Genomic DNA, 16,186 nt, shown 5'->3' with positions numbered 1-16,186 from the left:
TGAAACATTCCTGGCGCAGTCTAACAACACCGTAGAGGAAGGAGCAATGAGCACTCTGATGAAAACAACATGATGCCTAGGAGCTGGAAGCTCAAAAAGCTATTGTTTACAAAAAAAATCAAGCTCATGAGTAAAATTTTCAAAAGCCTCCAAGTGATTTAGGAGCCTAAATCCCATTGGCTTTCAGTGAGATGTCTAAGTCTCTTTTGAAAATGGGATTAAAGATCATACTTCACTCAGGCACATTTGAAATTTTTCCCTCTCTTTAATGTGATTTTCATTCATGTTTACTTTGTTTTCACTTTTCCCCCCACTCTCTAAGACTACTTCCTTGTCATTACAGTATGGATAGACTCTCTTTAGATTGAATTTTCCAGATTCCAAAATCCCATTTTGTTATTTTCTAACCATTTTTGTAATTGGAGCTACAAATGTATAAATACATTTATATAATGAAATATTCCAGAACTTTGACATACTAGCCAAGCCACAAGGTTTGAAATTCTAATGTCATTGCTCCTTTAGTCCAAAATTTCTCATCAGACATTTCCACAAGTCGAAAACTCTTCTACCATGAAATTATATATTTTGGCAGATAACCAAAGATCTAACTGACCTTCCTAACATCTCAGTAGTAATCTTTATATAAGGACAAATATTCTCAGACATTTTCTGCACTGTATTTTATTGTAAAGACATTTTTCCTTCATTATGAAGCATGCATATCTTTTCCACCTTTTTTAAGTTCTACAATAATAATGTATGGGAAAACATGCTTCTTTTGTAGTAAGAAGCCTGTATCTTTTACTACTTTTTCAGAGTATTGATAAGCATATATTTATGTTTCTTTTCATGTCTTTTAAAGTAAGATTCCCTTTAAAATATTAGTGTCATACAACCATTCAGTGTCTTTACTTCTGCATCATTAATTTAATTATGGCTGGAATTAAAATGAATATCTTTCTCTTGGCAGGAAAATCCAGCATAGTTAAGCACAAGCTGTGCTCATAGTGATATACACCAACACACTCTACCTCTCCGGTATTTAAAAGGATTGGCTTAGGTTTGTGGCACTCTTTTGTTTCATTGGATGGCTCTCCAAGTAGCTGGTTACGAATAGTTTCCCAGAATGGCTGCCCTTCTAGTGAACCTGTAAGTAGAAACCTCTTTTAATTCAATTTCTTCAGTTTTTCTCAGTGTAGATTTGACAAAGTCTAATTTCTCAACTGCATTTCCTAAAAGTATGAATGTATCTAGGCTGGGATTTTCAGGGGAGTTTTGGGGATTTGAATTCTTTCATCTTAAAATGGGATTTTGGACACCTAACTCCCACAGGTTGTTTTTAAAAATTCCAGCTATAACCAAAAAGTATTTCGAACATGGCTGTGATCATAGTATGTGGGTAGTGACCATGAATTATAGAACTAGAAAGGACCATCCTCCTCACTGGATCAAGAACTAATGGTAAGAGGGAGCAAATAAAGGGAGATTTTTAAAATATTAAATAAAAGCTAAACGATAGTTAGGTAGAGAGGCAATTACGGATGGATTTGTAAATAAAGAATGAATGAGGAAGTAAAAAGACATGTTCCAGTTCTGACCTTCGCCATTTTCCTTATACACTGTATCCCTATCACCCAGTCTTTGTCTGTATTTTTAAGACTGTAAGCTATTTGAGGCAAGGACTGTGTCTTCCTATGTTTGCACAGTTCCATGAACAAGACTGAGGGCATTATTGCGACAGAAACAATAAACCTCAGTGAACAAGGTCTGCAGACTCTGTTCTTCTGCTTACCTTGTGTGAAATTGCAGAATCCCACTCCATCAATAGTACCTGCTGCAAAGCTGTAGCCCAACGCTGGTTTACATGTTTTACCCTTAATAAAAATATTTTAAAATTAGATTATACACCCTATATCAACTCCAGATGTAAAACCACAACAATTCAACCTGGAACATTCTGATGAGGATTCCCTATCTGCAGGATGGAAATTCCCAGTACTTACTGTATGGGTGGCATTGAGCTGGACAGTGACATCACTCATGTTCACCCACTGATGAGCTGAATGGAGAGGTCCCGTTACCTCCTGGGAAGCTGAAGTATACAGCTCCTAAAACATAGACACATATTATCCTGATTAACACTGGGTGCAAAAACTAAAGAATATATTTTAGTGAAGCAGAACCACAAACAACCTGTTAAAAACAGATGCAAGACAAATATGAACTATTCTAATACAATTTCAGCTCCCTTAGGAGCAGATGGAAGCCATTAGTCCTTCAGGTAGAAGAAATGATGTGCCTAAATCTTTGAGAACATGTCCCTGTGGTGTGGGTCAGTTACAGAGATTAGTGCTTTATTAGCCAAATCCTTCCCAAGCTATCAGACATTGCTTAGGGCAGTGATTCTCAAACTTTTGTACTGGTGACCCCTTTCACATAGGAAGTCTCTGAGTGTGACTCCCCTTATACATTAAAAACTCTTTTTAATATATTTAACACCAGGATAAATGCTGAAGGCAAAGCAGGCCTTGGGGTGGGGGCTGACAACCCCCCACGTAGTAACCTCATGACCCCCTGAGGGGTCCCAATCCCCAGTTTGAGAACCCCTGGCTTAGGGCATGAACAATGCCCCACCATCCCTATTTATCTGGGGCCACTCTTTGCATACCCTCTCTGTTGTTAAGTTTTACCTCTCTGAGTAGTGTTTGAAGGAGCCTTTAGTGGGACCTTTTGTGTGTTCCTTTCTTTTCAGCTAAATGTTAATTTTATTCTCCTGAGATAACAGCTGTTATTTTCAAGTCTTTTTGCTCCTTTATTATCTCTCAACATCATCGGGCTTTCTGTGACCCATGAGCAGAGGATTCCATCAGTGTCTTTGCCTATAAGCAATAGGCAGATGGTCACTCACACCAACCTCACTTCCCTCCTCCATGAATGAATAAATCAAGAGGGTGTCCACCAGCAACTGGTCCAAAAATAAGTTAACTAGAGCTGTAGTTGTCTAACTTTTCCGTAGTGTGGACCATATCTCAATAGAGAGAGTGTCCTCAGGGACCACCTCCACTTCTTTTTCCCAGTTGCAGAGACCATCTCCTTTCCCATTCCGGATCACATAACATCTCTGTGGCAACTACAGCTATTACTTACAGGCAATAATAATATTGGGAAATTATTGAATATATTTGTATGGAAATAAGGAGAAAAAAATGCAAGTTTTCTGCGGACCTTTGGCAGTCCACCAACCCAGAACCTCTGAATTGCAGTTTCAAAATTAAATTAGGCTTTAAATATCAAATAGGGAGTAGAGAAAGATTATACAAAATGAAACGGGTGGCACAGCTCACTCAAGTACCTGGAAAAGCTCTTGTGAAGATATTCTATAAAGTTAGTAACAAAAAGGAATGACTAAACTTAAGGAACAGCAGTTGCCTCATCAAATTTTATAGTAGAAGTTTTTTTGTTTCTCTCATCTTAACACCAACCCAGATGACCCTCTCCTTGGGGAAATGTACCTGCTTGAAAACATCTTTCCCAATTCTTCAATTCTAGTTTGATCATTAGATATTCATAATTCAAAGATATAATTTCCTTTATTTAAATTCACAATTCATATATAATTGTTCATTAAAAGATATCTTCCACAATGAGTGATTTTCATAGTTCATAAAACTAGTACATACAAAATATTAATAGAAGTTACACAGATTTGGTAACATTTCATGTAACAGTGTGAAGTATCATTTTACTATGGTATGTATATATTGAAATCCAATAGTGCCACCACCCACAATGGTCATATATGGCAAATATCATTTCTCTCTAAATTAGTTACACATACAAGTCCCTAATGTACAATTAGACTCAAATATCCGCTAACCTACAAATCACTGTCATTTTAGAGCAATTCTACTGCAAACACTCAAAATGGCAATTAAAAAGAAAACTGCTATAATCAAGTCTGCTGTTGTCATTAATTTACTGAATCTGTTCCAGCTCCTGCAAGCTGCTGACACTGAAATCTCCGAGCGCAATGACTTCCTCCTCTGCTGCCCTTGACAAACATTAAAATAGATAGCATGGATAAAGGAGGATCCATTTCAGGTTAGCTCTTTGAGGAAAGAAAAGCATTTTTAGGCATGTCTAGCTATGAGGTGGAGAAAGCCTATATTTATTGTGTTCTGACATATTAGAGTGCACAACATAGTTCTAGCCTACATATTCTATTGTATATTCGTTCTTATACCACTCCCACCATCTAGCATCATGGTGAGGTCTCTATCTTAACTGGGCCATTGACAGGAGTGGCGCCAGGGTTTCTGGCGCCCTAGGCAGAATTCAGGGGGGTGGGGGAAGGTGGCATTTTGCGCATTCGCCACCGGGCGCATGGGAGTTTCCAGTTCTGCTCCTGTTGTAGCACCGAAGAAAGACCCTCCGCCAAAATGCTGTAGGCAACAGCGGCAGCCGTTGCCAAAATGTCGGCGGTAGCTCAATTGCCTGCCGCTGTTTACTGTGGCATGTCGGCGGAGGCCGTTCTTCAGCAGCGCAACAGGAGCGGAACCTGAAGCTCCCGCGCACCCCATGGGGAGAGCACAAAATGCCGCTCCCCGAATCCTGGTGCCCTAGGTGATCGCCTAGGGTCGCCCAATGGAAGTACTGCCTCTGGCCGTTGAACATTACTGTGATGCTTCCCAGGAGCACTCAGGACTGTGAGACATCTTGGTACCACCTGCCCTTAGCATGAGGAAGCTTTGTTTGTGCCAGCTAGGAGTCACCGCTCAGATTCCCCTGGCTAGAGGCAACCCCCACACTCCCCTCTAGGCCTACACAGCCCCCACTCACTCATTACAGGTTATGAATAGGCATTCTCCAACCTCTGAGCCCTTGGAGCATCTCCCTGGAATGTCTAGCTCCTGTTTCAGTGGGCACTCACAGTATTCACAGATCAGCTGCTCCCAGAGGAAGTATGCCCCAGCTTACCAGTTACACCTCAGATCTCTGTTCCACGTAATAGACAGCACTTAGATAAGTTTATAGTGAAAACTAGTACAAGTTTATTTCACAAAGTATAGAGATTGACGTGATAACAAGTGTTGGAAACAAATGGTTACATACAAAATAATACCATAACATGCATTCTAGATCCTAGGCTTAATTAACAAGTTACTCTCATGTCTAATAAAGTATCACTCAACAGTGCTTTCCAGCCAAGCAGGCTGTGATTCCTTTTTCATGAGACAAGAAACACTGTCAACTTGTCTCCTAGGTTAGGGATTCTGGGTGTCTCTTGGTACCCTTAGATATAGCAGATCAATCCACTGTCTTTATTCATAAATAAGATGTCCCCTGCTGGTTGTTTTTTCCTGTGGCTTTCCTCTCCTGTCACTATTGTAATCTCCTGATTAGCCTCAGGCTCAGTATGCAAATTTGCATGCCTTGTGAAGTGAACAATCCCCACTGCACAATTATCAGACAGGGAGATAAGCATCTGTTACCATTTGCCTGAAAAGAACATCCCTGAGGTCTGGTACTCTTGGTTACCAGCCTCAAGAACATATTATGTATTCATACCTTTTGCAGTGATTGTGATGACTAGTGGGCTACTACCTCTTGCTACTCTTTAGTGAATTATTATGCAGATTTCTGACGCTGGGGATACTTGCAAAACTCTGTGTAACCCTGTGTCCTCTGCATGTTGGCATCAAGAGGTTCCTAGGTCACAGTTACCACAATGCAATCAACAAACAAACAAATAAATAATGCCATTCCTGTAGAAAAAGGTTTGCCTCTACTAGCTGATTATAACAATAATAATAATAATAATTTATGTAAAGTGTGGGGAAAGGTGAACCTTTTGGTTCTATTCCCTAGCCTGCTGTGGCAGAAGTAAATCCCAGATACTTGTGATGACATATGTGTCCAGTTATTAGATTTTGGAAGAGTTTTGCCAGGACTGATATTCCAGATAAGCTGGGGTTCTGGGGAACCCAAGACACTGAAGGGCTACATGAAAGGGTCATGGGTACTTGTGAGTTTTGGGACCTAGATAGCTCTTTACAAACATTAGCTACTTAACTGTCACACCTTCTCCGTGGGGTAGGGAGGTATCATCCACATTTTACAGAAATGTACAGTGAGGAACACAGAGGCACTTTCAAATGTTGGTGCCTAAAATTAGGCACCTAAATAGAAGTGTAACTGCTCTGAAATTCAGACAACTTTTACTTAGGTACATAAATATGGATCTAAGTGCACAGCTTTAGGCCTACAATCTTGACCCATGTTTTGAGAATATCTCTAGCAAAAATAAATTTCAGAAACTCGCTTGTCAAAAAGAAAATGTTTACTAGCATTTCCAATCATTGCATTTCAATACACAAGTAAAAAGAGTCCAGTTTAACTTACCTTTGCCTTCAAATAGAGGTTTTGTCCTATAATTTTTGAACTGTTAATCATATCACTGCCAGGACCTGCAGCCATGCACATTTTAGCCTGTTACGGATTTTTTAAAGCAAATAATTAAACAAATGTAAATGGATAAGACATCCTTCTAGCAATATAAAGCTTTTATTGTACTGTGAATGAAGGCACAAATCATTGTCATCGCTTTCATGAAAAACTCTTTTCTTTTAATACACAAATTAAACCATGCCCCAGGCACTATTTTATAAACTAGGACTAAATTCTGTGGCAAGACCTGTGGTTTCTGAGCACACCAGTGCTGAATTTCATGGAAGACTGGAATTTCTGTGGCAACTTGCAGTAAGTTCAGGAATGGAGGATTTTGCCCTCCGTACAGTATCCTTTGCTATTTACTGTATTATTATATTGTTTTATGCTATACCCAAACTTTCCAGAGACTTTGTATTACAGTCCAGGTGCATATTGAAAGTCATAATCTGCCCCCCAGTTTCCCTGAAATCAGCACTTTACCCATAGCACAGGATACATCTCCCAGCATGCTAATAACACTGCAAAGTAAGAGTTAGTGGCAGCCCTGAGGAGGCTGCCTATATGGGTAACCAGTACAGGAGACTATAGCAGTACCTTATATACTTTTACAGCCGGACGGACCACAATCTAGTCCTATATTTGCAATTACATACTTAAAATCTACCTTAAAACTTGAAATGTAGATAAAATAATATATACCTACCCCACCTACTGGACAGTAACTGTGGGGGTTATCACATGATTCTCCTGTGTTTATGCAGTGTGGGCCTTTGATATTGGGTGATACATCTCCCAGATTGGATGATGCAAAGGCTGCTACAAAGGATCCCTGCCAAAAGAAAATAAAGTGTTATAGCTTTTTCTGTCTCTTGCACTGATTGCCATCACCCTGTGGACATCAGATATATACTGGTGTTTCAATAAAAAAAAATCCCATCATGCAATTCGAAGATGTGAAATAAACATGAACTGCCTATATAACAAACTGCTTATGTAAATTCCCCCCAGGACTTCAGACAACATGTGCAAAATCATATCATCACTGATATCATATATAGTTGGTAGTGATGGGACATTGGTCACTTTTGAAAACTTCACTAGGAGCTCTGGATGACTGAATTTTTGGGTGCCCAACTTGACTTAAGTTAAAGGAACCTGATTCTCAGGACATGCTGAGCACCTAGCCCCCTAACTCAGTGCCTCAAGTTGGGCATTCGAAATCTTCAGCGCCTAAAAACCATTACTTTTGAAAATGTAGGCCTTATGTTTTTTGCAGTAAGGATTTTTTAAATATTTCAAATTACCTTGAATTTATCTCTCTCTTTTGCCTGAGCATCTCAAAGCATGTTACATTAATCTTTCACACCTCTCAGCAATTTAGAGGTAATTAAGTATTGCTATTCCCATTTTACAGATGGGGAAACTGAGGCATAAGTGATTAAGTGACTTAGCCCAATGTCATGTAGTGAATCTGTGACTGGGCAAGGAATAAAGACACTCTGCCCTTTGCTCTTGTTTTATCTCTTTTCATTACATAAAATAAATTACATCCCTTCCATCCTCTCTCAATTCAGTAACCCTCCTTTCCCCCAGTTTCAAATTCTTATTTATAGATATTAAATTCTAGCAATCCTTGCTGTTATTTTTGCTTGACTTTCCCATTCTACCTCTTGTTTTTCACTATGATTTCTACTAACAGATTTAGCCGATGATTAGTTTAGAACATTCTCTGTTCTGATGATTTGTGTGAGCCATTGAGCACAGAAACTGACAGCAGAAGTTAGCATTAAAGGTAGCAAATTCAATGGGTGATCAAGGACAGATTACACACTTATCCAATGTAACACTAAATCATCACATACAGTATTCACCTCTTAGTTAGGATGAATTAACTAAAATTGTGATGTTAACGTGCATAAGTTAAAGTGCATTAAAACTTTATGTGGACGCTTTCATTCAAGGTCACTTTACTTTAGAATAAGAGCATCCACACAGTTTTTAATGTGCTTTAACTTCACAGCTTTAGTTGATTCATCTTAACTTTTCTGATAAGCCCTTACGGATGGCATATCTCACCATCCATAACGTCAATTTAGGGTATGTCTACATTGCAGTCAGAGGTATGGCTGCAGCACATGTAGACACATCCAAAGTTGCTTTGGTCTAGCTAGTTCAAGTAAGAATAGCATTGAAACCTTGGCAGCAAAACTGGGGTCTTGGGTTTAATAAACATTTTTATAAAATCTAACATCAAAAGAAATGCTTTCATGTAAGTATGAGCAAACTTTTTTTGTCCAATTTCCAACTCATTCAAACATCTTTAGTTTGAAAGTTGGCCTCTATCTAATGGGTATTAAGCTTGCTTTTCAATTGTGAGAGGGGAAAATGTAATCGAACAGAAAAATTCTAAAGGAAAAGAAGTGAACTCATATTCTATGCTGGGTAGAAATAGGGCACCACTTCTATCAGGTTTGCTTTTTAAGATTGTTCACCTACTAGAAAAAAAACTTTTAAAATAGTTCCAAAGGGCTCTGAACACACTTGTACTTCATGAGGTTCACCCACTTCTATTTTAAATATGCATTTACATTTCAATTAAAACCTTGTCTTTTCAAAGAAATAATATGGTCCTACATTGTTTGAATTCCAAATACTGCAGAATTCCAAGAATCTACGAAAACCAGAAAGCAGAACTGCGTAGAAACTGATGATAAAGTGAAATTGACCAAAGCCCCAATCCTACAAACACTTACCTGTGTGCTCAATTTTATGCATGTGAGTAGTTCCTATAGAACCAAATGTCACTAGAAAATTGGTTCTTTTTTTAATCTAGATCAAATTTTGGATCTTAACAGATCAACAATGTCCCTTGAAATCTAAATAAATGTTGTCAATTGCTATTTTGGGAAGAAATAGTCAGCAGTTGCCTTGTAATTTCTCTTTTCTATAATTGGAAAAAGTAGATGGTAAAATGTATGATACGTCTTTTCTGTGCATCTGCAGTATTTGTCCTGCAGTCTATGCTCACTGTTTAAATGAGATTGTGTCTATCCATAAAAGACATTTCATTAGTCCTTTTTTATTTTTGTTTTATCCTCCACTCCTCAGGATAGCCACAACATAGTCCAACCTCTCCAGGAAGCAGTCCTTTGTTCTTCTCTTGTTCAAACAGGTAGGATGCATAGCCCACGTTGTCACTATTTACGAGAAGGTTTGTGTTGTTCATATTGACTGGATGAATTGCAAACCAGCTAATAAACAATCAGAAAACAAATATTATAGGAAACACATTCACTAATATTAGTTATAGCTGACCTGCTTGTATCTTTCCTCTGGGGGAAAAGAGCCAATGTTAGCCATTTGGAGCTAGATCAGCAAATGTCTCTCAGCTTCCACTTGAATTCAGACATCTGATCAAAATCTACCTTTAGCTACAGCCAGCTGATATGCTCTAAAGCTTGGAAAAGTCCATTCTTTCCCTACTGCCAAAGACTACTCCAAATTCATGAGACCTTAGGGACCACTGCAGCTGGCCCAGCTTGAGGCTGCTGTGAGTTGCTTCTCAGGAACAGATCAGTGCCTGATGGCTTGAGGATCAGGGCGTTGTGTGGCCCCAGTCCCCAAGCTGCAGGCTACTGAGGACATAACCCAATATCATTTCTTACTAGGTTTGATATACTAATAACTAAATTAACCTGTGCTCATGTAAACCACATTCCTTCTGGGTGTGGTGCTCTGTCCCCTCTAGTGGCAGCAAGACCACCTGGAAATTAATGAGTCTGTTACAGCCTTAGCTGAGAGCTATGTGACTTTTAGCTCATGCAGTAGAGGCTCATGTACTAAGCTTCCAAGGTCCCAGGTTTGTGGGCTACACTCACACACAGTAACATGACTGTTCTAAAACATACCAACAAGGAGGCAAAATTAAGTTTGTTGCTTCATCTTGAACTTCTGTCTTTCCTGACTTTTGTGAAATTAGACATACATAATTAATTTAGTAGTTTTTTTTGCATTTTATTTCTCTCTCTTTTTTTATGGGAAAAAATAGAGGTGTAAAAAATTAAGCTCCCTGTTCTGTAACAGATGTCAGCACACCAAAGAATAGAATGGCAGGCTAAAGGTCTCATTCAAAGCCCACTGCAGTCCATGGTATTCTTTCCATTGACCCCAATGGACTTTGGATCAGACCCTAAGTGCACAGCTGACATGTATATTGCACTATTTTGATTGTACATGAAACAACTTCCAATGTTTTCCCATGGAAGCTTAAAGCTCCATGTGCCATTCGTTGACACAGCTTGCCATCCTCTTTCCCCAGAGCAAATCAGCTTCCCCTTGCTTAAAAGCTAATGCCTTCTTGTGTATTTCACTACCTGTGGTCATATGCTCACTGCATCTTTGAATGTCTAACTGCACATACTTCTGCATTTTCATATATTCATAATTTTGTTAGCTTCAGTTTCCCCCAACAAAGTTAAAAGCACATACTGGTCACCCAGTAAGCTCTGTATACATGCCAACTCTTGGTCACATGGTCCATGGTCACAGTGGGAAAGTGCACGTTGTCCCCATTTGTCACTTAAAAATGGTTGAAGCAATTTTGCTCACACAAAGAAAGAAAAAGCAAGGACCAAGCATGGAAATGTTCAACTCAAAAGGTGAAAGGTTTGAAAAGTTATGAGAATTATAAAAGAGGAGTTTGTGAAGCAAATCGTTTTTTCAGCTTTAGGCTCAGCAATTGCCACCAGTCTCACGTAGTAAAGAGGTATACTTTGTAAATTAGCAATGTTTATTAATACATCTGCGGCGTGATGGTTAATGCAAGGAGATGTTTCATGTCACTTTGTGATACGTGATATGAATGCATACAAAGTCTTGCAAAATAACAAGGCTTCTTCCGTATTACAAACTGCCTAAGTAACACACCTTTCCCCTCACCTATACAGTGTACAACTGTGCGCAGCAGGGTGAAAAAAGATGTACAAAAATTTCCTTGCACAATAAAGCTTCAGGTCCCTTGTGACAGAGCTGGACCCCACTCAGCTGTTCATGCCCTGAGCTAAATGGGCAAGTTCAAAAGTTGGGTAAGTATTGCAAGTTTTGTTATTTGTTTGCCTGGCCTTGATTTCTGAACGTTGTACAGCCGAACACTCAGCTTCAAATCTCTTAATAGAAAGTGAGTTACCCAACATGTTCCATCTTACATGATATTTCAGCGTATGAAGTCAGGGCCCTAGTGAGACAATGGCATATTTTACATGATATATGGGGCATTTTATAGAGCTAGACACTAGAAGAAAGATCCTCACCCCCTGCTCCGGCCCCTTTGCATTAGGTAAAAGGGTCAGAGTAGCATAAGGTGATCCTAAAAGCCCTGTATCCAGCTAGAGGAGGAGTCCCTTGGCGCAGATGCTATGAGGAAAGACAGCTGTAGAGCTGCTTTCCAAGGACTCCCTCGCAAGCCCTGGTGTAGGGGGAGCACCAGAGGCAGGGCTACAGCACACTGACCTGTGGAGATCTTGGACAGTGCTGCAGCCCATAAGGCAGCCTGGGTAACTTAAACAGGCCGCAGGTAGGGTGCAAAGGTGACTTAAAGCTACCTTAGCCCCCACTGCCCTGGGCCTATAAGAGGGATTTGAATGAACGCCCTCAAGGAGAAAGGTTAACATGGACATTTTTGATGACTACAAAGAACGCAATCAATAGATAGGACATGTTTGGGGGCATAGCCTATATTTTAGTGTTTGGGAGTGGATTTTACTTTCATATTCAGTACCTGAAAAGGCCTAGCTCCTGTCCATTTACATCTACCATCTTCAGTACCACCATTTCTTTGTCTGTGTTTGATGAATACCTGGACAACAAAACAGATAAATCACTTTAGTGCCACAGCGAACATCACAATCTGTAAATGACTCTGTTATGTGCCAAACAAGAAAACGAATTGAGGTCATTAGTTTCCAACTGCTATATTTACAAGGAGTTATTGTAAAAAACTGCTGAATTCAGTGACAAAGTCACATTCTGTATTATATGCTGCTTCCTTGAAGAAAACTGAATTCTCATTTTGCTGTGATATAAAACTATTTACTTTCTACAAAGACTGTAGATATTGCTTTCCATTTTTGTCACCGTCTAACCAAAATTAGAATTTATAGCAGTGACATGTTTTCTAAATGAAACACTGAGGCCAGATTCTCAGTTACTGCTTTTCTGCGCTAAGGGTAGGAATGGACTGGGGAGTGACAAAAATGACTTGTAGGTCCCTTTGGGCAACCCATATTCAGTGGCAATTGTGTGGGGAGCGGGGCAGCCCCCAATGCAACCTTAGAATAGCTCTGAGCCTCTGTAACTTATGCTCTGCATTCTGAGGCTTCCTATGGACCATGGGTAGCAGAGAAAAAGTGTAGTGTTGTGTGACCCCATGTCCTAGAAACACCATGGGCTATGAGTGGTGCTGGTTTAGAATCCCTTCCCCAGTCAGGAAGGCCCTCCCCTGGGGGTATTCTCAGGGGCTATTTTACCCCATTTAAGGCCTTTTTACACTGACAGGGGGCATAAAGAAGGCTTGTGTGACTGAAAATCAGGCCCAGTAATTCTGTTTAGTTTCTCAGCTGCCAGTAATTATGCCCAAATGTTTCTTTTAAACATATTAGTGTTGCCAGTCGGAAGAGGGTGTATCTGACCACAATGCTAACCTTGAAATTCTTTATTTAATTTCAAAAATCCAGTATGAGGCTAGCTAGAGTAGAAGATCCTCTGCACAGAAAGATACCAGAGATACCAGCACATGTACTCAGGAGCATGGTAAGAAAGTGAAGCACGAGCCACCTGGGTGGGTTGTCTACCATCAGCATAAAATTGCAGTTTCCTGCACTTTATTGTTGCTAAAAACTCACCGACCCCATCATCCCCTGGGTGGGGGGAAGTTTGGATCTAGATTTCCCAGGTCAGGGCTATTTCCACATTTGATTTGCCTTTGATAACATACAGAAATGTAGTTCTTCAACACTGTGTCCCCAGAATATTTTTTGCCAACAATTCATGCTTGTTTTTAAGAGCTATAGCTTCCCCATTCTTCCTCACCTGTTTCTTTCAGACTCTGGATTCTGAAGATAAGAGTAAGGACTTCTGTTGATTTGGCTATTTTCTACCAAACCTTTATTGATAAAAAGTCTTCCTTCTTTCATATTCTCGTGTGCTATATCAATGCTCTGAAAAGCAGAAAGGCAAGGAAAATCAGTGCAGTAACAGTGAAGAGGTGCCACATGGAAAGCAAGTTTGAGTCTTCTGTGTCTAAGAACCTTACTAGAAGTCCAGATATGGAAAGATGAATCATTACACCTACAACAGATGATCTGCGGCTATTGCTTGTTGCACTTTTCTTTTTTTTTCTTTTTTTACATTTGATGTAGTGTTATCTTTTAGAAATTAAAACAGCTAATATCAGTCAAACTTAATTAACATTTTAAGTAATATTAAATCATCTCTTCGTGAGGAAATAGTGCAGCATTTTGTTTGCTAATCTGACCAAGTTAATCACGATAAATCTAAAATATTTTAACAAATAAGATGATTATGTCATGAAACACTAAAACTAATTTCCCCATGACAGTTCTCGGCTACTCCTCTACACCTCTACCCCGATATAATGCAGTAAAAATCCCCACCATGTTATAGGTGAAACTGTTATATCAGGGTAGTGGTGGCAAGGCTGCAGTGGTGATTTAAAGAGCCCAGGGCTCTGGCCACAGGGAGCCCCAAGCCCTTTAAATCACTGGCAGAGCCCCACTGCCGCAGCCCCAGGATAGTGGCGGCAGGGGTCCAGCAGTGATTTAAAGGGCCCGGGACCCCCGCAGTAGCCAGAGCCCCGCACCCTTTAAATCACTGGCGGATCCCCACTGCTGCAGCCCTGGGGTAGCAGCGGCAGGGCTCCAGCGGTGATTTAAAGTGCCTGGGGCTCCCCACAGCAGTCGGAGCCTGGGCCCTTTAAATCGCCGGCGAGCCCCACTGCCACAGCCCCGGGGTAGCGGTGGCAGGGCTCCAGTGGTGATTTAAAGGGCACGAGGCTCCCCGCAGCAGCTAGAGCCCCGGACCCTTCAAAGCGCCTCCGGAGCCCCACTGCTACCGCACTATATGCAAACCCATGTTATATGGGGTTGCGTTATAGCGGGGTAGAGGTGTACTACTAAATAAAAATATAACACAAAGGTTATCCCTGCTATACATACATTTTAGGGAGAAAATTTAACTGAAAATACCTACCTTTACAATCCCATTTACAAGGGCATTAAGGGATGGTTTGATAAGTCCCTTGCTAGTTAGCAAAAAGAGAGTATATTGGAAATAGCCTCCAGGTCCTGAATGGGTGTGAGTGCCACTCAGTATAACATTGTCTTGTCTGTATAGCTCCCCATATTTACTCTTCAATTGCTTGATTACCTAAAAGGAAGGAGACAGTAATTACAGAGTGTTTTTCTATCATGCCGGAAAGGTCAGTCCTTGCATCAAGGCAGTAACAGATATGTATAATCCTGGGTTTCTTTCTCTTTGTATTTTTGTGGTGATAGCACAGTTCTCCTTTCCCACATCCATCCTCCTAACCCCTACCCCACTGAGTAATTGGAAGTGTATCTGACCACTTGGTAAAGAACCCTTGAAGTTGTTAAATCCAATAAAAGGCTGCTATGGTTTATTTATAGCCAGTCTTATTTATTATTACAAGACATATGAAAATTACCTAGAGGATTCCCATTTCTTCCTACCATTTACCCTTTCTTGACACTCTCACTAGTTTGATCTTCTAAGAATGTAAATCGGAAACATTTAATTGACGATATTCACCCCACACTATCTCACCAGCTACCAAGAAGGCACTACAGGCAAGAAAACGATATGTGCCACTGCACGTTGGCCACTACAGACAAGAATGACCATCATACATTATCCCTACGACCAGTTCTGGGTGCCTGGGACATATGTGAGATTAAAATACTTGATGTTAACTTCTGGCTGAAACTAAACTCATCATAATTAAATTACCTGAGGTGGCATAATGTGCACTGAAACATCGTCTAGAAGCCACCTGTTCTGTTCTCTGAACAGAAAACCATTTGATACAGTTTTGATTTACAAATTTTTATTCTAAATAAATTTTCAGAATTTCAGTAGACCTGTTAGCACCACTAAATAGAACTGGAAAGCAAATATTACAGGGGACTATCAGGCATGAGCCGTTGCTAAGTTTTCTACTAATCCAAACATAATAAAAGCCCTCTTTTGCCCATCAAAGGATTGTCAGCTCTTTGGGACAAGGAGTGCCTCTTCCTACATGTTTATACATCATCTAAAACAATGAGGCTACAAGCCTGACTGGGGTAAGTGTGACAATAATTATTTTTATTATTGTTAATAATAATAATTTTAAAAAGCTAACACAAAAAAGGCAATTGATTTTATTCACATACCTCCAGCCTAAGTCTTTGAGACACCATGCCTATGTCAGCACTAACAAACACCACTCTTTTGGAATCATTAGGCTGTGCCACAATGAAAGCTCGACTATACAGACGAGAGAGAATTCCACCTGCCAGCTGGTCTGGATTGGCATAGCCCATCTGCGGCAGAACATAGCATTAGGCCAACCCCACACTGACCAATTTATTGATACATATTTCTACTTGCATATATTTCTCCAAGCAAAATCATCACAGGATCCAAATTACAGCTAACC

General features: G+C 40.0%; 1 protein-coding gene across 2 annotated transcripts in view; it reads right to left on the bottom strand.

Moving 5' to 3' along the window:
* Nucleotides 1–16,186, bottom strand: part of LOC115655515 (putative neutral ceramidase C) — a 58,699-nt gene that overhangs the window by 13,463 nt on the left and 29,050 nt on the right. Inside the window, exons 6-15 of one of the 2 annotated variants that reach the window (XM_030571041.1) lie at nucleotides 15,921–16,070; nucleotides 14,719–14,895; nucleotides 13,540–13,667; nucleotides 12,230–12,307; nucleotides 9,584–9,704; nucleotides 7,157–7,282; nucleotides 6,406–6,492; nucleotides 2,007–2,111; nucleotides 1,796–1,877; nucleotides 1,035–1,150 (exon numbers count right to left, since the gene is read on the bottom strand). In XM_030571041.1, coding sequence (XP_030426901.1) covers nucleotides 1,035–1,150; nucleotides 1,796–1,877; nucleotides 2,007–2,111; nucleotides 6,406–6,492; nucleotides 7,157–7,282; nucleotides 9,584–9,704; nucleotides 12,230–12,307; nucleotides 13,540–13,667; nucleotides 14,719–14,895; nucleotides 15,921–16,070 — 1,170 coding nt within the window. Of the gene's footprint in view, nucleotides 1–1,034; nucleotides 1,151–1,795; nucleotides 1,878–2,006; nucleotides 2,112–6,405; nucleotides 6,493–7,156; nucleotides 7,283–9,583; nucleotides 9,705–12,229; nucleotides 12,308–13,539; nucleotides 13,668–14,718; nucleotides 14,896–15,920; nucleotides 16,071–16,186 lie in introns of those variants that run through there. The other variant, XM_030571042.1, reaches the window with a different exon arrangement.

The sequence above is a fragment of the Gopherus evgoodei genome, chromosome 7 (genome assembly GCF_007399415.2).
Source record: "Gopherus evgoodei ecotype Sinaloan lineage chromosome 7, rGopEvg1_v1.p, whole genome shotgun sequence".
Taxonomy (NCBI): domain Eukaryota; kingdom Metazoa; phylum Chordata; order Testudines; family Testudinidae; genus Gopherus; species Gopherus evgoodei.
The sequence above is the reverse complement of the archived record's forward strand: the minus strand, read 5'-3'. Positions and strand labels throughout refer to the sequence as shown.